General features: G+C 40.9%; 1 protein-coding gene across 3 annotated transcripts in view; it reads right to left on the reverse strand.

The window, feature by feature from the left end:
- Positions 1-482: 482 nt before the first annotated feature.
- Positions 483-24,174, reverse strand: part of pald1a (phosphatase domain containing paladin 1a) — a 57,155-nt gene continuing 33,463 nt past the window's right edge. For all 3 annotated transcript variants that reach the window (XM_062475583.1, XM_062475584.1, XM_062475582.1), the window contains exons 19-20: positions 13,492-13,647; positions 483-2,497 (exon numbers count right to left, since the gene is read on the reverse strand). In XM_062475583.1, coding sequence (XP_062331567.1) covers positions 2,348-2,497; positions 13,492-13,647 — 306 coding nt within the window. In that variant the 3' untranslated portion in view covers positions 483-2,347. The remainder of the gene's footprint in view (positions 2,498-13,491; positions 13,648-24,174) is intronic.

Genomic DNA, 24,174 nt, shown 5'->3' on the forward strand with positions numbered 1-24,174 from the left:
ACCTTAATATAATTACAGGTCATAGATCCAACCATTCATATGAAATGTCATTAAATTCCTCACACGCAAAATGTTTGATTTGAATTTATGATTTGTACATACAGGTAGAACATCAATTTCCACAATCTTTTACTTGCATTTACACAAGGTAAAGAGACGGTGGGATCATCAGGATGGGAGGTTAGTAGTGCGTAGAGAGAGGGAATAAGATAACCCTGGAACAGGGAGGAAGAGGAAACAGAGGGAGAGGTCAATTATTTGGCTCCGGCCTATCGGGCGCAGAGGAAGTCCACATCTAGTTGGACAGTACACGGTGGGAACCACACACACTCAAAAGAGCATGCGGGTGGCAAAAAACTTTTTTGGAAACATCTTAGATTGGGAATGTTATTTAAGGAGGCTTACTAAACGACTAAATTGCTAAGAAAGTAAGATAAAACATGGAATTGTTTTAAAAATCCAGGACAAGAACTGCCATCGGAAGCATTCAAATTGTTTATTTAGCCTGAAGTAACCAATGCAACAATGACACAAATGTAATTGGATGAAATAAACTTCTCAGAACAAAGTTTAAGCAAATAAAATACTATATTTCAAGAAGAAATACTGTCATTATGAAAGTATTTGTGTAATACAATGGTGTTGTGCGAAATGTAATTACACTGTTTTTTGGAGCGATCACAAAATTAGCAAACCCCTTTTCATCCTTTCGCACCCATTTTTGTTTGCTTAATTGGCTGATGAAATATGAGATCAACTGAAACAAAACTGAAAAACTGAGTTAAAGTTGTCAAACTACGGTACAGATCAATGCTGAAAATGTTGAATATACAGTACATTAACAAATTTCGTTTTCACTAATGACATTCTTTTAAAAGGACAATGAATAAACACAGGATATATGGACTGTTAAAAGGCACATTAAGAAAAGAAGAATCACCAGCACTTTCTGTAAATAAATTAGAGGACTAAGGTTATTTGAATCAACATAAAAATACAACGAATATAAAACTTATAATTGAATCCTTAATGTCCTCAGTGACCACTTTTTGTACATGACCAAGACGTTTTGCCAACGGTGAATGATATTAACATTGATCAACAATTGATGACATCTGCATTTAAATCCCAGTACATTTCAGTACCGTAGACCTGACAAGCCTGACAGTTTCCAAGCATAGATTTTGCAGTAGGCTGTATAATTAAATTCTTGCGACAGACCTGATGAGGTCACAGAAACTCAAACACTTTACAGAAAGTCCAATAGACTGTGGGTGCAGACTCCAGTCTTCCACTGTCCAGTTTCAAGACTTCTACATTACTCACACCAACTTTAAAAGTGTCTATAGTGGTGTTTTTTTAGCAGTTTCATAGCAAAATACATAAAAAGAATTATCCATCTCTGAAGAAGTATGGATTTATTCTCAGTGTCTAAACTATTGTTTTGACTTCATGAATACTGCATTTAAATTGTACACAAAGTTGTGTTCGGTCAAGTCAGTAAAGCCAATAATCAAGACACATAAAAAGAAACATCAGTGACAGGTGTTTGGATACAACATTTTTAGTATACAGTACAGCTCAAAAAAGCCATCCATGAAAATCAATGAGCTAAGAATATCTAACAATGCTAATTTCCATTGTTGAAATAAAATAATCTTCATGACAGGGTGAATAACGGTATCTGTTACTGCTCTTGAATGTTGAACAAAAGGACAAGCCATGTTTGATACCTCAAAATATGAAAAAGTTATAAACTTTTTGTCAAATAACTAAATGACTTGTCAGTAACTACGCACAGAAACTTGATTTCATTAGAAGAAAAGTATTCCATGAATACATTTATACTTTGGACCTGACAGACCTACCAATTGTCTGGAATATGACAACCTGCAATGCAAATCTCAATGTTTTTGACCTTGAGAAACTAACTGTGAGAAGGTTCTGAACACTTTTTTACATAAAGCATACTGATTATACCAATATCCATATACGTAAGACAGCAAGTCAATTATTTGTATTTCATTTAAAAACAACATACATTAGGTGATTGAAATTTTATATATCATGAGCATAGAGTAAAACAAAATTATAGAGCAAAGGCACAACTGTCAGCTTGCAACTTGGCAATTATTAAGATGAAACATAAGAAAAACAGGCATCACTCAACATATTAAACAGGCATCACTAATCATATTAAACAAGTTTACCATGGTAGTGGGTTAAAAAAAAACACACACAAAATTGTATCGGAAGATACAGAAGTAAAATACAAAAACATTAAAATCTCACAACCTAAAAAAAGAAGAAACTGTATAGTTTTTTGGCAGTTCACAGTGATCTTTTCTCAGATAAACTCCCCCCTGAAGGGAAGTGATTGGACATTCTGCCGTTGCCAGCGACAGCGCAGCCTGGCCAGAGGCGTGTCCCGGGGGTTCTCAAACTCAGAGAAACCCAGCTGGTTGAGAAGGTCATAAACCCCAGCCCTGGCAGCCACCTATTGGAGGACAGAAAGGGAAAAGCTGTCAACTAGGAACAAAATGGGTACTTGCTAGTTTATTTTATTAACTTTTAGTATCCCCCCAAATATTTGTATTGAATACTATAGCCATTTGAGATTAGCACTCCAACTTTGTTCTCCAGATTTTAAATCATTAGTAGAAGGAAAGGGACAAATACAAGGTTCCTCGAAGAGGATCCCTATAGAGCAGAGGCAAGGAGGCAAGCTAACAATGCCAAGCTGATTCATGGCCCACTATGACTGTCAAACCATTGACAACAGATGGGAAGTACTGTGGAATAACAGGCAACATCTGGCCAAAACCAAGAATAAACTACTCATAGACAATCCCACAGATATAGGCAGTTGCCTCGCCAAAAAGAAAAAGAAAATTAAAAAGGTGTCACAGCTTGTTCAGTTTACTCAGTTAACTACTTAGTCCCATCATTCTCCCTTATAGGGCTATGCATTTCTGCAGGACCTGAAGGATTTCTGATTTGCAGAGAAACAGGAACTACATATTCCTGGTCGGTCAGTTGAGTTCTTGGGTCAGAATATTGGAAACATACCACAGACTGTCTGTCTGCTGAAATGAAACAAGACCTGAACAGCTCTGTAACTGGATACTCAAATCCTCAAAAGGAAAAAAATCTGTATTCCAGTCTGTAATTTATCGAGAAACATTTCTTAATAAATCCCTAGCCCTGTTTCAAAGCATGTCATGATGAAAACCCAGCTGTAGGCCCCTTTTGAAGTCATTCACCCAATGACTCACTATGTTTTTGACCCACATTTCCTTAGGTGGCCCATAACTGCAGATTAAGTTGGTTTGGGGAAAGAGTTCTGACGTAGTAAGGGATATCATCAGGGATATGTTTGGAGGTAATTAGGGACTATACTGTATGGAATCTTCTTATCTTGCTATCTTGCTAATGCAACAGTTTATTAAAAGTATTTCCGTCAAGCCCAGCATACATGGAGAATGGGAATAACAGTAAGGATGGGAATTGTACAATCCTGTGGCTATGGCAAACATTTTGAGAACTATTAGATAACAACAAAGTGCATAATAGCTGTATGGAAATCATTATTATTCAAACTGTGATTATGGTCTCAGTTGCCAGCACTGTAACTAGACACCATGTAAAACCACACAGTGTGGTTACTTTTGTCACCAAGCCTCTGACCATGCAAAATTGACTGCTTCAACCCAGATCATGCATCACTAAAACATTAAGACATCGGTTGTGTTGGAGAAATAATCTCTGCATGTTTTTCAACAAGCCTTGCTCCATATTATGGAGCTCATTCTGAGGAAATATTTTTTGTATTTGAACTGAAAAGGCATGACATGCCTTAACTTTTATTTTATTTTTTATTAGTCATGGTTAGAGATTAACACATATTTCTAATAATGCCAGGAATCTGTTTGATTGTTTGTTTGTGTGTGTTTGGATCAGCATTTCAAAAGGTGCCTCCACGGGAATCATGGGAACTCATCCCAGCCCCTTCACTCTGATTGGTCCCAGCCCCTTCACTCTAATTGGTCCTCTGGTCATCCCTCGCACCAAACGCTTCACTAGCGCGTGCCAAGACCCCACCCCTCACTCCTTGGCTTGAGGCAAAGGCCCCGGTGGATGTTGGTGGTATTGCATTTCTGATTAGGTACCGGGCCGTTGAGAAGCCCCTCATTGCAATGTGCAAATTTGGGGCGAGGCCTCCATGTGGGCGAGAGTCAACGTTTTGATTGACCAATAACACTTGACTTGAGTCAGAAGTAACATTCTCAAACGAGACAGTGCGCTCCGTTGCAACCTGGCTCATACTACTAGCTTTTAACTTTTTTTAATGATTTTTGCTTAATTTGAAACCAATACGAAATGGGTAAACTAGCGGCCCAATTATTTGCTTACGTCAAGAAAAGTCGCCTGGAACTGTGCTCGCGGGTACGAACAGGGCACGAGCACAAAAGGGAACATTAGCCGACCGCTGATTTACCTGGAGCTGACTGAGCACAGGGAGGAGCACAGGGAGAATGGGCTTGATAATCTACAGTTGCCTGCCATGAAGGTTGTTTATAGAGTTTATTTTAAAGGAGATTTTACAATTTTTTAATGAAAGTGATTACGTTCCTGACATGACAAACGTCATTATATTATAATTTGTGACATTGTGGCGTGTTAAGACGTCATTATAGATTGTTGACATGTTCATCTGGAGTAAAGACCAGTAAAGATGAATAAATTATGTCTGATAAACCACAATATTGTTATGGTTATGCAACGTTATGTCAGTTAACACCACAATGATGGCAATAACAGTAAGCTAGTAATAATTAGGGCTGGGCGATATATAAAAGAAAATGATATCTCGATATTGTAAAAAAATGTACGATATTCAATATATATCTCGATATATTGCATTTAAATAATTTAAAAAAAACGGATTTTCTTTTGCCTCCATTAGACAACAACAAAAACAATTTAGATAGAACAGCTATTACTACAAAGTACAAAATGTGTAGTGCAAATTTAAGCAGTTGCTATAACATGGTACTTGCAACTTGGCAAAATGGACCTCACATAGAACAATTCATGCAGAGGTCCTTATGTGACAGGACAAAAAAAGAGCAAAAGAGAGTGCCTGTGCCAGTGCAATTTTCAGTTTGTGCCAGCCCTAGTAATAATAAAGTGCCAGCCCTAGTAATAATAAAGCAATACTCGTCATCATCATAATAATAATAATAACTATTAAGCTTGCAATAGAGTGACCAGAAGCATGTCCCTGAAATGGAGGACACTTGGGTCCAAAAAGGAGGACAAAGGGTCAAAAAGGAGGAAAATCCCCAAAAGGTGTTAACCGGGGGGGATGGGGACCGGCTCCAGACTAACTTGTTGCCTTGGTTGCACTGGTGCGCCTAACTTTTTTATTTAGGTGCACCAGCACAAAATTTAGGTGCACCCAAATTTTTCCTTGTGTCGCCACAATTTCAAGGTCACCTTTTTATCACGCTCCATATACATTCATATATATTATGTAAATGATCTTAAACAAGAATAAGGTGTAGGTAAATATAGGCCTATTTTTTATTTGAAGCACAATCATACTGTAGCCTATATATATATATATATATATATATATATATATATATAAAATATTTTAAGTGCTTCACTGAGCTACCAAACTAAAACATTTTAAGCAAAATAAAACATTTCAAAATAGAAAGTGCTACTGTTTAAAAGTGCTTCCCTGAACTGAGACCTAACATTTCATGGCTCAAAGTCTTATAGCGGGTCCCACCTTGCTGTCGCATGCCCTTCAGATGGCCAACACCTGTAATTTGGCCTTCTTGCCCTATGGCCTTGGCTAAATCATCTTGCCACACTCTCCCTAGCATCAAAATCCTAGCTCCATGGGTTAGCTCCATGGCCCAGCTTCGTAACTCAGGGGTCCGCAATTCATTTTTACAAGGGGCCACATGAGAAACCTGAAATGTGTTGGAGGGCCTCATCAATTTGCTCACTATTCATTTTCTCCCATTGTAAAAAGCAGTAAAGTATATATTTTGATTAGCTGCTACTGGTTATCAGAATAATAAGGATATTCTGTAAATATTTATATAAATATTTTAGATTTTGGTGTAGGTCAAATAGGAAAGATTATAGAAGTAATAAACAGTATAAACAGCAACAACAGTGTTTCATTTTATTTGTAACCAGTTAATCTTCACAAACACTGAACAGTTGTTTTGCAGTATGTTAAAGATGTGGAATTGATCAACTTTATGCAAAAAGCAATACGTTTTTTCAGTTCATTTTGTTCTGTGAGAGAAATCCAGTGGGCTTGAACAAGTGCATCGAAATCTGTCTGAATGTCTGAGGTGGATATGCGAAGGACAGCTGACAGGTAATGATCAGGGTCTGCAGTTCAACTAGCAAACCATCAGCCCGCGCCCACTGAATCAGTCAAGTTCTTATTATGTCCGCGTTAGTTTTTTTCTTCACAGCTTTCACTTTGACCTCAGTAAACAGATACTTAGAAGTCCATGTCTTGTTAAAAGTTAATCAGTGGCAAAGTTTTTCATTTTCGAGGGCTAACCAACAGCTAACTCTCCTGTCGGTGAGGTTGCGCAAGCGCACATATGTAAATCGCCTGATCACTGTAGTCTTTCAGGACTACATATTTACTACCGCTCAACACATTTATTTATTTTAAATTTTTGATTTACCTCACGCGGGCCGGATTGAGACAGCCTGTGGCCGGTTATGGCCCGCGGGCCATACAATGCCCAGGTCTGCTAAACTGACTCTCTGGTGCTCAGGTCGTAATTTCAATCACACAGCACGGAGCTACAGGAATATCTGGACCACAGCCAATCAGAGGCAAAGACCCGCCCCATCTCTGTCTCTGATTGGTTTAGACCACGATATGATCCAACCATGAGTGTCAGTTCCGTCTTAGGATAACAAACGCTTCGTTTGTGGAGAGACAGCGGATGCGAGGAGGTTAGGTGCACCGGTGCGACCTAGGAAAAAATTTAGTCGCACCCGTACACATTTTGGTCGCATAGTGCGACCAATTTGGTCACACTCTAAAGCCCTGATTAGTATGAAATTAAGACAATAATATTAGTAATTTTAGTAAGTCAACAGTCTAAACTGCAGTCTAAACTCCTGTAAGAGTGGTGATGTTTCACAGCATGAAATAATTTGGTCAGCTCAGCAGCGGTTGTTTTATCATCTGCTGTTGTAGTGTTCAGAGCAAAAAATGATGTTAAGGAAGAGTGCCCGGCAGAACTAGCATTATCCTTGTGCGGTTCTGTAGCGGCATACCGCTTTAAAGCCCCTTTCCCCCTACTACTCACATCTATATCAATGCGACAGAGCTTACAGAAGGCATGATATTGATCTGCGAGTGGTAAATTGTGACGGTGGGCAGGAAGGATCAAAAAGGAGGACACGCAACAGCGGTCCAGACAAAGGGAAATCTGGACGTCTGGTCACCCTAGTTGGCAATCATACTCAAAACACAACGCAATAAACTATGATGAGTTCCAACTAGAATAGCACTATATTTCTAAAAACCAAGTGAAAGGAAAACTATACAGTGATAGCGTTGATTTTCGAAAAATCTGCATCATGTATATCTCAAGTCAAGTCAATTTTATTGATCCCACTAGGGGAAATTTGTTTGTAGACAGGTACCAAAACACATTAAATCCATCATAAAATACTACATAAAGAGCATACCGGACACCACACAAAGACAACACACAATACAGTACAAGGATCACTTAATGTTGAAAACCCAGAATAAGTTCCGTCCATGAATACTTCATGCCATTCGTTCGTTCGTTCGTTATCTGCCGCTTGTCCGGGGGTCGGGTCGCGGGGGAAGCAACCTAAGCAGGGAGGCCCAGACTTCCCTCTCCCCGGCCACTTCCACCAGCTCTTCCTGGGGGACCCCGAGGCGTTCCCAGGCCAGCCGAGAGACATAGTCCCTCCAGCGTGTCCTGGGTCTTCCTCGGGGCCTCTTCCCAGTGGGACGTGCCCAGAACACCTCACCAGGGAGGCGTCCAGGAGGCATCCTGATCAGATGCCCGAGCCACCTCAACTGGCTCCTCTCGACACGGAGGAGCAGCGGTTCTACTCTGAGCCCAAACTCTGGCACCGGTCGTACAGGGACCGGACAGCCCCGATCAGGGAATCCGGTACCCCGTACTCTCGGAGCACCCCCCACATGAGCCCCCGAGGTACACGGTCGAACGCCTTTTCCAAATCCACAAAACTTGTGTATACTGGTTGGGCGAACTCCCATGTACCCTCCAGGACTCTGCCGAGGGTATAGAGCTGGTCCACTGTTCCACGGCCAGGACGAAAACCACATTGCTCCTCCTGAATCCGAGGTTCGACAATCCGACGGACCTTCCTCTCCAGGACCCCTGAATAGTCTTTCCCAGGGAGGCTGAGGATTGTGATCCCCCTAAAGTTGGAGCACACCCTCTGGTCCCCCTTTTTAAAGAGGGGAACCACCACCCCGGTCTGCCAGTCCAGAGGCACTGTCCCCGATGTCCACGCGATGTTGAAGAGTTGTGTCAACCAAGACAGCCCTACAACATCCAGAGCCTTAAGGAACTCCGGGCGGACCTCATCCACCCCAGGGGCCCTGCCACCGCGGAGCTTTTCAACCACCTCGGCGACCTCAGCCCCAGAGATTTTCTTAGGAAATAGAGACGTTGCTGTACCTTTTTAGAAATGGCATCTGTGTTGGTCTGAAAGAACAGCCGGTTATCAAACACAATACCCAGATATGTATAATTCTCAACCAAATCAATCTCAATCCCCTCAATAGTTGTGAATCGGGGAATGGGCACCGACCTCCTGAAGTCAATAATTGACTGCTTCTTTATTGACATTCTGCCAGTTTTCAGACTCTGCAATGCCTTAGCTCACATGCTCGCGACTGGTTGTAGCAAAGTATGACGTGTACAGTTTGTTAAGAGCGTGCACAAGCCTCGGATCTAGGAGCATGGTGACCACTGTTTTGCGCAAGACCGGACAAGCCAGAATTGGAAAGATGGCTTGGTCCGTTTCTCGCTCTCGCTTGCCTCAATGCGCCACTGAGCACTTTCCATAAAAATGAACGGGGACTCGTCTAGTTATATAGGTCTAAGGTGCGTACACTAGGAATTTTTGTTTTCGTTAATGAACTAGTGAATGTGATAAAGGCATTCGCAATGAAATTAAACTAAGTGCTTAACGCACCGGCGATCGTAGTTGGGAAAATAGGGAAATTCTGTTGAGCTATTTAGACACAAATTCGCTTTTACAACCGCCAGATTAGTGCTGACTGCTGGCATAACATTGAATCTCTGCTTTCAAAGAGGTTTCTTTATGGATATAATGCTGGATCACTGACATGGGCACTATTCCTACCACTTTAGCCTCCTTGGTCGGCAGAACTGTACATGCAAGCGCTGTATGGTGAATTAGGCCTACAATTATGACAACTGGCTCAACCATTATGCATGTAATGACTCATGTTATTAACTAAATGTCTAGATGTTTGTGGTGGTAAGACAATTTAACAGAGAACCAATGAAATACATTTTGATCAACATATAAGCAATTAATAACGTAGGAAACAGCAGACAAATTAACGCTACCTTATTATTTGCATGAATGTAGGCTACCACAGCATTGGCAATTTGACGAGAATAGATGATTGAGGTAAAAAAATTACTTCAGAGATTATGTATTTCATTGTGATCTGAGAAATATAGGCCACAAAACTACTCAGAAGAACTGTCATAACCAGCTGCATCACGGGCACTGCAGTATCTATCTACAATTCCAGAAATGTGTATGTCACCGACATCATCGTGGGCACTGTGCCCTATCTATAATTCCAGGAATCTGTGTGTGTGTGTGCCACCAATTGTATTATGGGCACTATGCACTATCTATAGTTCAAGTAGTCTGTATTTGTGTGTTTCACAGGCATCACAGGCACTGTGCACTAGTTAGCATTAATGCAGAAAACATAAGCATTGACAACCTGACAACTTTCACAACTTCACATACAGAGACTCCTTCAGAAGAACCGCCACGAAGGGAACCACACTGAGTGAGAGGAAGGGTGCAGCAGGGCCAACATGGGTTATGGGTTCGACTCCCAGAGGAAACTCTGGTTCTGTGCCATTGAGCAGGGTTCTTAACCAGTATCATCCAATCCACTGTCCAGCTGTCCAAATACGAAATGTGTGAAAAATTCTCAGCGATGATAAGTCAACCTAGACAGGCACATCTGTTCTCAGGGAATCCAAGGGTTTTAGGATTCTGTGAAAAAGGGTGTAGGGGGCTTAGCACAAGAGGCTCAGGGGGGGAGCATGTGACCCACTCCAGCAAAGGTGACATTTTCAGAGATGAAATGACGCAGATTTAATAATTTTGATGAGCAATTATGCTGAATTACTGAATACATATCCATCCCTCCTCCCTTTATCAAACGGTTTGCCCCAAAGACCATGATATGCTGTGTTTGGTGGCCGATGTTGGCTTTCATCATGCAGTGCGTAGATTGCATATACCAAAACTCATTGGAGAGGGGTGGGCCTCAGATGAGAGTGTGGGGGGGAGGGAGCGGTGGTCTTTTCCCACAGTGAGATTTTCTGGGACGGCCTTACATACCAAGCCGGTACAGGACGAGACAGGGAGGCCTCTGTAGCACACATCAAAACAGCTGGAGTGACTGATTGGTTGCCCCTTCTGGAAGCATCCAAGGCATGCGTCGTACACAAGCCGGCTCATTGTGTAATGGACGGCATCGCGGTTGGCCAAACAGCAATCTCAATTCAAATTCCCTGTGATGTTTTTTATCCCCCCTCCCCTCTGATTCCACAACATGCCCCAGAGCCAATGCAGGCTAATGACCGTATTGACAATATTTGTTCGGTGCTCACTGGTGCTGCTGCTTAACTTAAGAGTCTTTACCTGGGTATTGGATCTAGCCCTGTGCCCGGAGGGGACGGACTACTGCACTCCAAAGTGCCTTGTTTGCTTAGACTTGGGCATTTAAAACCAAACAGAACTGGGTTGGTAAAACATGACTAAAGAAAAGGATATTTAACTACCTCGCATAGATCTGAAGTCTCTGCCTAGCTTTCAACAGTGACACAAACCTCCATGTTTCCTTTTGGAGGCTGAGATCCCACCAATCCAATGCCGACCCTGTACCAATGACAGAATGTACCCACCCCACTATGAAATGTTATGTAATGCATACACAGCCCCCCCCCCCCCCCCCCCCCATCCAACCACCCATTCAACTCCCACAGAGATATTCACTTGATCACTGCCTCTCGCCTCTGGGCTTGTTACTAATGACCCTGCCGCAGTCAATGGCGTCGGGTTAATGATTGAACCGGGGGGACCGAGCGCCTCGCTCAAAGCTGCTGGATATAGTGAACACGCCACAGGATATCAATCGTCACTGTGGCAACCGTTCAAATTCAACACACAGGTTTTACACAGCATCTTTGCAAACAAACAGGCATTATTGCTAATAGCGAGGAGATGACAGGGAAATGCCTTGAAAAAAAGCCATTGAGCACATGCTTATTAAATACTCTAATATGAGGCTAACAAGACACATATCAGATGATGCATGTGGCAAAACACATGGCAGTATTGATGTAGTGTTTCTCCAAAATTGTTTTTCCACAGGGCATAACTTCACAATTAGAATCACTCTACTGCACCACACATATTCCCTATTCAAAACAGGATGGATATGCCCCAACCGACCTCGCATATTTCTACAAAAACTGTTTTCATAGCTATTGTTCTGGTCTATTTTGGTATTCAATGTTTTCATAGACAAATAATCTTTTGCAGATCAGTTTATTCCCCTTCAATAGGAGCAAAGTTGGAGGGGATATTCTCTTAACTCATTTATAACTTCCTTTCTCCAGACTGTACATAGCAAATCAGATGGGACAAATGGTATACTAAACTGCTGATCCAAGTTTGGCTTTCCAAAACTTCACCGTGAATACCATGTCAGAAGCTGCATCAGGCCTCTGGAATATGTAATAGTCCTCAGAGTGACAGTTATCAAATTTAACTTCTTATCTTCACCAAACATATTGAGCTGATTTGCATATGCATAGTGATCTGTGGTAACACACACACACAAGCCATTGCCCTGGGCATGCACATTCCTCCCCCCCACACTCCTGCTGTGGTGGATTCCAGCATCTTTCCACTTGGGGGTTTATGGGATTGAAAAGGGCATTGATGAGTTGTAACAGAACCGTATATTTTTTTTCTTTTATTTTTAGATTATTATCAAAAAATTATAATTTTTCATTTTCTATAATTATTTTTGTCTCCTTTGTCTTTACGGTGTCCCTTAGATGCACAGACTAGCATTGGGCTAACTGCTGTTTTAGACTCAACTCAAGCCATGTATACAAATGTAAGTTTGATTCAACTGATGCTTCAAAAAGGAGAAAATATTTGTATAGTTAGATCCAAAAAATGCTTGCCTCTAATGAAAAACATGACAATAGGCTGTTCGTTCCAGCAGGGGGGTATCCACTGGAGAGTCCATCCATATGTTAGGAATGCCCATAAATTCTATGCTTTACTGTAGAACCACAGCTGGTCAAACCAGCTCCAACGATTAATGTACCAACAAAAACAGAGGGTCCAGACATTATGAAGTTTAATGTGTGAAGAAGCAGGCCACAATAGAACTAGAATAAGCTTGTAAATTCCAGGGGGGAATCCAAATTAAACTCCGCTAACGGTTCACAGAGTGCACAATGGAGAGCGCAGGCAAAAAGCCTTTTATATTTTACCCACACACTTATGGCAGCTGGGGGAGTGTAATGTAATTGACATATGTGGTACTGTGAGTAATAGCGGGTTTGTTTATTTTTTCTAGCACTTTTTTTAAAGCACTTTGAGCTGCAATTCTTGTATGAAAAGTGCTATATAAATAAAGTCTTACTTACTTACTTACTTTCTTTTTTTTTCTTTCAATCTGCCGTTTCAGGATTTATCTTATTCTAGTATTCTACACTCCACTGGCCCAAGTGTCTCCATGCTAGAAAAACAAATTGACTTCACATTTCAATGAATATTGAGTAACTTTCTTGCTGAGTGCTTTTAAATTACCACTCTCCCTTCACATTGCTCTAGAGAAATGTCCATAGGCAAATAAAAGAAAGACTTTCTTTTATTTGACTTTCTTTTTAAAAGGGACATTCAAAAGCTGAAGCAGAGGCAATCTTGAGACAGCATTGGTTATGATCAAGTCAAGACCAAATGAGGCACTCAAACTCGCTCATATACCGAATAAGAAAAACCAACTGTGCCTGGTGGTAGCCTGGCAACAATACTTAGGCATTATTTAGATAATCTAGGCTTTTTCCAGGAATGGTTGTATACAGTCGGTTGACACTGTTGAACGGGAGAAGGAACTACCTGCTGCATCCACAAGGTGAAAGTGCGCTGCCACGAGTCTTTCTTCTCCAGGTGCAGGTAGGTGTTGAAGAGGATGAGGTACATGTAGCGCTCCAGGTACTGCAAGCTCCTCAACAGCAACAGCTCCGTCTGTTTTTCCGTTTTACCCGTTTTGATCTGTGGAATAAAAAAAGAAAAGAAGTCTCTATCAGAGATTAATTCAACAAATGTTATATTGGTTAACAAAACCAACAGTGGTACTCAGTATATTATGGTAGATCACAGTGCCAAACATTTATGATGTACACTGTGATTTTCAATTTCAAATATCACTGTCAATAATGTGATAATCAATGCTTTCCCACCCAAGTGTGAACCTGTCACTCTGCAGACATAACTGAACAGTGAAAGCTCCAGCACTTCACTTAAAACTCAGTGAAGGATCTTAATGACCAACAGTGCAATCCCTCCCTAATGATTTCACTGCAGGATGACTTTGTTGACAATCAACCCATCACCATGGAGAAGGTCGAGCTGTATTCACCATACAGCGCTTGTACATTTGTAATGTGCTGACAGTTTTGACATCAGTCAACACATGAATTTATGTAACAAAATTCACTGATCTATACTGAAAGTATATCCACTTCATATTGTCATTCTGCTCGCTAGCCAGCCCCTTTGAAATAAGATGATTATAGGTTGTAAAAGCAAATTTGCTTCTAAATAACTAAACAGAATTTCCCTATTTTCCTTACTACGCTTAGTTTCATTTCCTTGCGAATGCCTTTGTTAATTGCATTAGTTCAAACATGGTAGCCTACAGCACTCTGTTGCATAATAAAAAGGACACCTGCAAAATATTAACTTTGCGGAGTGGTCGGTTCTCAAGTCGGTATTCGTAGGAAACTCGCTGCAGACCAGAGGACCAATTACAGTGAAGGGGCTGTAACGTGAAGAGAGCAAGCTAAGCTGCAGCCAATTATTTTTGTATTATTTAATGTCGAAATGCTTATCCAAACAACGTCAATCGCGGCACTGCACTCCGTTGGGTTATAAAGAGGACTTATGCAGAATATGAACTTTGCAGAGTACCCGGTTCTTGAGTTGAGCGTGGGAAACTAAACACATTCTAATTTGTACACACACACAAAGATTCCTGTCATTATTAGAGGGCATCTACATGTCGTTTGTGGTATTTTGGGGGGATCTTTCCAATAGTATGGATAACAGCTCTATAAAAATCCGGTGGTTGAAATGAGTCAGTGGCAGTTTGGGAAATGTTTGAACATTCATCTTGTGTGGGCTGAGACAGTTTAACCATCTCATGTCACTGAGCGAAATCTTTATGAGCCTGGGGAATGACAAACCTTTACCAAATAATTCAATAGGGCCAATTGCGCCAGCTAAATACCATACTGCCAAGAGTGGTTGTCACTTCAGAACAGTTAGGAGCTTTGGTGTTATAAATCATTTGTACTGCAGACACAAGGCAAACATGAGGACCATTTCCCCTTGTGTCCTCTAGACTGTCAGTTACACTAAGATTACAGTGTGAACTAGATTGCTTACCTGTTTTCTAAATTTCACAGCCAGCATAGCGCATACCATCTTAACTGAAAATATCTAAATTCCTCAATAACCCAATCCCCAAGGAACATAGAGTCTTGCAAAAGTACAAAGGACATTCTGTTCAGTTTGACATTTTCAGTAAACAAACAGGTTCAGTTTAAACACTGAGAAACCTTTTCCCCTTTTAACATATTTCCTAGCATAAAACTAATCTCAAAATTGGTAAAGCGTCGGAATACATTTGCAAGGCACATCATGGGTAAATTATAAATTTTTGTCTCAACTCGTTTTAATTGAATAATAATAATTCATTTAATTTATAACACACTCTACATTCTGAATCTCAGAGTGCCACAGTACATAGTAAAACATAGTTAAAAACAAACTATAATAAAATAGATTTAAAAAGTAAGAAACGCCAGTCTTAAAAGAGTCCAGTGTCTGTGTTGCCCTTAGGATTTGTCTTTAATCTCCAAAGGTGTATTTATATGCAATAAAGAGACGCTTAACCAGGTGTTTCTTGTAAAATTGAATATGCTCATGGCATCAGAAAAATCAGAATGTACAGTGAATTTGTAATTCATTTTTGTTCGATTGCCAACTGATCCCTCTGCACAGAAAAACACATGGCTGCTACTAATGAATAGTGTGGAACGGACACATAAGAGGTCTGGGAGGCATAATGATATATCTTTCCCTTTAAGCACGACAACATTTCCTCCCAATGAGAAAAGTGAAATATGCTGTAAGGAGATCAAATGGAGAAATGATCTTCACAGTACCCCACGAGAGAACTTTATCAAGAAAAGGATGCGTTTCCCCTATACATACCTTATGTAAACTCAAGCAACTCAAAGGGTAAAGCCTAACAAACAAAAACAAACAACAAGACAGTATCAAAGTGGTTTAGAAAGTTGTTTGATGCCATTGAAATTGTCAGATGATGCTTTGAAAGGCTTTTATACCACTGATTTTAAGACTTTACGACACTTTCTTTACCCAATACAGATGTCCCACGTGCAGCATTAGCATCATTCCATTAACAAGAAACCCATTTTCCAGATTCAACTGCTTATTTTATTCTGTTACTTCTTTGCTGCAAAATGTGTTTATTCTATGCATTTGTCTTTACTTATTCAGTAACTGTGCACACTGTGTTACCTGCTTGCTTAAATTTCCTTTGGGTTTAATTAAGTGAATTGAATTGTGGACAAGGGATGGTGTTAGCCTCTGTCCTCATTTTATATGACAGGGCACCATAAGCCAATGGTGGGCTCAATGCAAGAACAGTGAGTTAACCGCACGCAGCAGTAACTTGAGCTTTGGGGATTCAAGGAATTCCACACACAATGTGTCTTCCTCACCAGATGCTGCACCAGTTAAGGGTGGTACTGCATTATCAATCATGAGAGAGGCTTGAATGATCCTAATATGTTCATGCATTGTGACTGAAGCTGGAGTGAACACATGGCGACGCAGAATATCTCTCAACCATTTCAGGTAAGAGGAAGCAATTAGGCACATGGACCTTCAGTATCACGGTAACATTATCTTCTCATGCTCTCAATGTCGTAGAAGTAAAAACATGTGTTCTCAATTGGACACGTTGCATCATTAAAAGCAGGATAGGTAAGTCTGGGAACCTCTCAATTTTGGCTTGAGTTCGAAAGGATTGAAACCAAAATATGGCACCCCTTTCCCTTCAACGCACTCCCTGACTACTGCCGGGAGTTAGGTAGACAGACAGACAAGTAGCCCATCCAATCATTGCATTCGGTCTGAATGCCGTTGAATCATTAGTGCCAGTCCGACCTTATTGATTGGTAGTGTTTATTACAGTCCTGTGATGCACACAGATATCAGATTTATAAAATGTTACTGTCAAACCTTTAAATGTAATGGTTGCTCTCAGAATGTACATTTTATTTCAGCAAATATAACAAAAAGTGATTCTACACAGCATTACGTACCCTGCCTTTAAAGCAGTTTTCCAGTCCTTCAATAATTATGAGCACCTAACCCACTTCTAATCCCACGCGGTAAAGAGTCAGCCATTACTAACCAACCGTAACCTAGCAATCAGACGACTACAGATAATCAGAGGTATTCTTTGAAATCTTATTGTATAGTGCCCCATTCTGCTGAATAACCTTGTGTATAGGGATGGGGGGGAATTGATACAGTGACGTATCGCGATACTATTTTTGGCAATTTAAACATCGATTCTCAAATCCAAAAATCAACGTTATTTTAAAGGGGTCATTGATTGCAAAACAGATTTTACCTTGTCATAGTTCGGTGGGTAAAATGGACATACAGAGAACCATTGACACCTCTTTCCTATCTAAATCTCACAACTTGAAACTGCAGCTGTAAAATGATCGGTTACGAAAAAGCTGAATTTGTGACATCACAAATGTAGCATCACCTTTATCACACCCCAACATTACATACAGACCAGCCCTCTGGTGTTCTAGCCCAGGATCTCAGACACTAGTTTAGCTGTGCGCTGCTCTGTGTACTTCCACGGGAATTACAAAGGAGAAAGTTTGGAAGTTTTTAAAGGATATTGAAAATGGACAATTGTAAATGCAGTGTTCCAGGCTGTACAGAGAATGCTGACACTTTTCAGAGTCTTCCTAAGGAACCAAACACTCGACGGGCTGTGATGTTTGTCTATGAAAAGATCCCTGTGCAGTTCGACACTGCACAGGGATCACCGAGGACAGTTTTGAAAACCTGGGACAATGTAAAGCAGGATTTGCTATGAACCTGTTGCTGTAAAGAGGTGCTGTTCCAACCTTATGTTCATCACAACTGCAAGCTGTAGTATGATGTTGTCGCTAACAGTTATTAGCAATGCTAACGTATCCTGCCTGTATCTAGTATCGGTAGAATGTGTGATGATTTAGTTTATTGGCAATGGGGCTATCGTTATTTCATGTTCCTGACTGTTTCATTCAAATAAATAACCCGTGTTGTCATCAGTGTTGCCACAGTTACTTTGAAAAAGTAACTTAGTTACGTTACACATTACTTGATTTTAAAAGTAACTTAGTTACTCTACAAGTTACTTGATTTTAAAAGTAACTAAGTTAGATTACAAGTTACTTTATTAGTTACATTCAGCAGCTGCCGACAACACCCCCGCCTCCTCAACAAAAAAATAGGTGTGTTCGACTTCATGCAGCGCCGGCGCCGCCTGCAGCCACCTGCAGCCCAGCTGACTTGAAGCAGCCAATGGCATTCTCAACTTCAAGGCGCCGCCGGTGCTGCATGAAGTCGAACACACCTATTGACAACCGGCTCTATAAGTTTGACTGTGCAGTGCTGCGACTCCAAATGTTTCTTCAAATTTGACGTCGTGTTTTTGTAACTTGATAGCACTTTGTCGCCACCAGCACAGAGTGTACAACAAAACTTGATATTTCCATCTTTAGCTGACAAATACTCAAAATAGTGATTGTATTTCCAACTCGAAAATGCGCATCTCTCTCTCTCCTGCTACATTGTTGTTTGTGTCGCTGAGTGGTAGGTCTATGTATATACACGTGACGTGACCCTCGTGCTGAAAACGTGACTTAATTGTCGCATAGGCTTAACTCCCAGAGACGCATGAAGAAATCAAATATATATTTTACTATTAGCCTAATTACAAAATAGTAACACACAGTGACTTGGACAAGTAACTTTAATCTGATTACTGGTTTGGAAATAGTAACGCGTTAGATTACTCGTTACTGAAAAAAGTGGTCATCACTGGTTGTCATGTTAATCTACAATTCAAGATGCATGTTTGTCCAGATCTATTTTTCAGCAAGATAGCTAGAGCTAACTGAAGCTGAGTTGAATCACGATAGTTTGTTTGCTAAGTGCTAACGTTACCCACCTAAGTCGATCCCGTTATCCTTGACAACAGAAGTGGAAACGACTAACGTAACGTTATCATTTCAAATCATATCTAGTCAATCTGTTGAAAACAGTGTTGTGTAGACACAATAGAATTATTTGTACGTTTTTATTTCAAGTCTCCACCTTCGATGTTTCAGTGAGTGCTGTTGGCCATGTTGTGTCTTTGCTCCGCAGCTCATCTATATATTCATGAGCATACCATAAAAGGAGAAAACCTCTTGTTATTTTTCCCAGGGCTATTTCACAGGATGCATCAGGGCTCATAGAACAGCACCCGGGCCATTTTCAGCCCAACCAATGTTGGGCTGAAAATGAAGGTCTAGGGAATTTTACATACCCTAGACCTTAAGGAACGCTGTGAAATACCCAAAAAAGCCAGTCAATGACCCCTTTAAGCCATGAAAACTAAAAAAGGTTACTTTCATTTGAGTGAAAAAAACAATGCAAGATGGAAAAGTGCTTATGATATTTTCAAAAGATTTCTAGAACAACAGCCAGCTGTCACTGCCGCTCTACTGTCTCCAATCCCAAAAAATGAAAAGGGGAATATCTGCACTTTATACGAGTTTGACATCTTAAATGCGTTTAAAAAGAGTTTATGCAGGCCCTAAAGCCAATGAAAGTGGCTATGTGCATTATGTCGGAGGAGACACACTGTCAGTTATTGCACCCTTGCATTCAAATTTTGTTGCAAGACACAAACGAGACTCTTGGAGATAAACCAATTGCAAAATATATAAAAATAGCATTCAAGGAAGACCTCCAGAAGAGATATGCCAGTGTTGTGGAGAAAAACACACTTTACATGGCCAAAGCACTGGATCAAAGATTTAAAGCCCTGACCTTCCTATCTGAGGAGGAGAAACAAGAAGCACACAGCAGAATGGTTGCTGAAGCTGTATGGGACAGATGACCGAGTCATCAGGATCATGGATATCATCATCCCATCAGGATATTTAAGTAAATTACTCAAATTTTAGTAATAATTTATTTAAATTAAATGAGAAAAAAAAAATCAATTATATTATTACAGTTGTATTTCATTACCGTCATGACCAAATTCAAAATTATTTAGTGTTACAAATTTCCCAAGGATGGTGTGTGTGTGATTTCCCAAGGAAAATATTTTCAAATATGAATTATACAGCTTAGGTTGCTGCCCCCGCGACCCGACCCCCGGAAAAGCGGCAGATGATGGATGGATGGAATCATACAGACAGTTCCAAATTAAGTTTAAATTGTTGTACCCAGCAAGTGTTGGAACCCAAGATGCTCACAGAGGGTGAACCAAATCAACCCACTGTCCAGGCAGACCCCACATCGCATCCACGTCCTAAAAAAAGAAGGACCTCCTGTGCACTGGCTGAGTTACTTGGCTATGCTTTTGGTGAAGTTGTCAGGGCGGCACCAGAGAAGTCTACATATGACAGAGCAGAGGAACAGGTAAAAAGGTAGCATGAAGCCACTGCGTTTCCCTTGACAGGTGACCCGTTGAACTGGTGGAAAGAGCAACACAGTGAATATCCTTTAATCTCCAAGCTGGCCAAGAGGTACCTGTGTGTCCCTGGGACAAGTGTCTCAGCAGAGCGGGTTTTCTCTACAGCAGGGGACGTTGTGACAGCACAAAGGAGTTACCTAACCCCAGAGCATGTTGACTAGCTTTTGTTCCTTCACAAAAATCTTAACATTTCCAAGTAATTGAATATGTAGCATCATTATTTTCTTCAGAAAAGCCAAATGTAGAACAATTAATTTGTTTAAGCTTTTATACATCGATTTACAAATTTTAATTGTTGTTTTTATTATTGTTAAAATGCCAAATGCACTTGTTTTGTGTCCATTTCTGTATGGAGTGTTCAAAAGCTATATTATTCGGTACCGTATTTTTCGGAAAATAAGCCGCATTTTCTATTAGCCGCATCCAACAGAATGGGAGATTTGTGTTTGTAAATCGAAGTTCAGGCCGCACTGGAATATAGGCCACACTTTAAAACAGGAAAAAGATACCGTAGCGCGGGCTAGCGTTGAGCGGATCAATGCTCACAACTGTTTATTTACCCAGAAACACTTTACCATTGGACAGCTTGGATAGCCATCTAACTAGACAACATTCCCAATCAGGGTGAACAATCAAATGATCTAAACTACAGACCATAGCATTACACATATCAAAACAAAACAAACACAACAATAGAACTCCAAACAATGCTTATCTAACTAAACTAATGCCCTTAACTTCGTAGCTTGCCGCGGGGCAATCTGGGTACCAAGGCGATCTTACAGCATTGTGTAACACACTTCAGTTTTGGATAATATGTCCAGAAATAAAGCCAAGTCACTCATTTATTGGCAAAATCCATTGTTATGTCTACAAAATTATTTTAGATATAGTATAAGTTTAGCTAGCTTGCAAATCCTGAGGATAGCCTAAGGGTGTTTTGTTCCTCGGGAGTTGCCGTAGGCAGGATGCTGACGTAAGCATTACGTGAAGTCAGTGAGGGTTGTTCGAATGGCGACGTCAAGAAGAGCAGTGGGAAAATACAAGTTGTGAAAAGAGACCGCGTCCGTATCTTGTATGGTCCACACGACCATATACAGTTATATCTAAAACTAACCTACAAAGAGCTTGTTTACACTATCGAAGTTGAATTAGCCAATGTCGTTAGCAATGCTAGCGTTAGTTTGCTAGCTGTATAACATTTCACTGGGTCTTGCAGCTGTTTGATTAACTGAAATTATTATGAAATGTTATGTTCTACTAGCCATTTGCCTACTTTAGCAAGTCACTGTATTTCCAAGCCCTGATAGTGTAACTGAGACGACACAGTAGAAATAACTCCTCTTTCAAGTAATAAGCCCCCGTTCAAGTGTTGAGCATTAAATTAGCTGCACGGTGATCTTGGGGGACGAAGCCACTTTTTTGTTCCAAAACCGGGCTATAAACCGCTTCAAAATATAAGCCGTACAACCACAATAAAACTGTAAAATCGGGGTACAAGCTGTGGCTTTATTTCCGAAAAATACGGTAGTTGTTACAGTACAAATGTTAAATGTAACACTGTTACACAGATTAATAATAGTCCATTCACTGTGTTGTGCTGCTTGGCCTTGGTTTAGGCTAAATATGGTTAACATTCAAATTGAACTTCCAGTAATAAAATGTGGAAAGCTTGAAATTAAATGATTAATGTGGTCTGTTATAGTATTCAATGTATTGGGGAAAATATTGTATTTGAAAGGAAAACTGTTTATCATAGCCTAGTCTATTGATATAAAAACAAAAAAATACAAATCACAACACAGAAAGAATCGCAATATGTATCATATCGGCACCAAAGTATCGCAATAACATCGTATCGTGAGGTCCCTTGCAATTCCCAGCCCTACTTGTGTAATGATGTCATTGTGCCAAAAAAGGCTACTCTGGGATGGTGAGTCAATGTCAGAAGTGAGCCTTTCTGGAGCCTTGATTGCTCTGGGCCTATGCCATGACACACAGCCTGGCTTTGTGTCATATACTCTCAGGAGTATTTTTAGAGGCTAGGTCGGCCTCACAGCTGCAACATAGACAGTAGGGGGGGGGGGGGGGGGGGGTATAGTGCTGGTGAGAGCAGTGAGGGGATTTAGATCGGGGAATATTGGAATCAAGACCCAGCAACACGTCAGCCACATCCAAGATGCGCTGCATTCAGTATGAGCAACTCACATCGGGACCACTAAGCACATCAAGCCTGATAAAACGACTTTTGATAAGGTTACCACCATCACAAAGGGCACCCAGTCCCAGTCCTTGCAAAGTAGGTGGGCAGGTGGGGCGCTAGGTCCCAAATGAATTTGTGAACTGATTCACTCCACTCTGGAATGATGCATAAGAAAGAGAGAAGGGGGGGGGGGATTCAGTATCTGCTTCCCAACAGCAATGAAGGGGTCCCAGTTTTTCAAGCATTCAAGTCGGAAGGCAGTGGAACGTTCTACAGACGTTTCTCGTTGAACTATCAGGGGGCGCTGGATGGAATAAAAGAAACGTGCATGCACAAATTCATACACACACACATATTTTCCAGCATATACATAGCCCCGTGGCTGGATTCTGAGTGCACTGAGGAGCAGGTGAATACTGGAAAGCCCTGATCACCCTGGGTGCCCTGTACTCCCGGGGGGCTCCAGGGATCGCATTGGGCCCTCTCGGTTCTCCTTGGCTGGAAAACAGCACTGTGCCTATGCCTGGCAGCCATCTGTGCTCAGGCTACTGCCAGACACCCAACTTCATAACACTCTGGCACATGCTCACACTCCACACACCATAACAGACACCCCTCCCCCACACACGTGCACACACGAAGACAGATTATCCAGAAGTGAAGGTTTTCCCACCTGCCAGATCCACCACTGCAAAACCCACACTCGAATAACAACAGGCGTGTGCGCACACCCACACACACAAGGATTCCAACAGGCAAACATTTAACTATAATTACAGGAATCCCTATCTTTCAGTCTGTGTGCGTTTCCGTTTCTGTGTCTTGATTATCTCGAGAACCAGGCACTCTTTGAAGTTGACAAATTGTTGTCTTGATCAAGACCCAAGGATGTGCAGTGACAATGTTTGGCTGAGCATTTCATTCATAAAGATAACCTTTTGAAAGAAGCTTATTCAAAAGAAGCTTATTCAAAACAAATGCTGGCTAGTTAACTCACAAAACAATAAAAAGTGGATACTTTTTCAGAACTTTTCAGTTCACATTTACTGATAATCCATGCTTATGTGCAGTAATATCTTTAATTGAAATGTGAAACTTTACCCGTGTGCACAAACTACAAGTTAACACTAAAACAACTACAGTAACTGACACCTCAGTCACTGGCTGCATAACGGGCTCAGGCACTGCCATAGTATATTGATTAATACAAATGTAACACTCAAAGACAGCAAGTGGGAGGTGATATGCTCTTGCAAACGTGACTTCCATGCTCCACTGCCTCTACAAGAGACGTCTGCAGCCCACTCTCATATTTTAGAGGAATTTGAACACCAAAAAGAGGTTCAGGTTCTACCATTAAAAAAAAAACTGAGGCCGCTTCATCTGTTCCATCTGGTGGGTTATGTAATCACACTTAAAAAAAGGGGTCTGGCATTTTCTAAATAGGAATAAACATAACAGCCACAGACAATTGGAAGCAGTCAGTCTTAGTCCAGTGTGTGGACATGAACCAGAGGTT

The sequence above is a fragment of the Osmerus eperlanus genome, chromosome 12 (genome assembly GCF_963692335.1).
Source record: "Osmerus eperlanus chromosome 12, fOsmEpe2.1, whole genome shotgun sequence".
In the NCBI taxonomy this organism is placed as follows: domain Eukaryota; kingdom Metazoa; phylum Chordata; class Actinopteri; order Osmeriformes; family Osmeridae; genus Osmerus; species Osmerus eperlanus.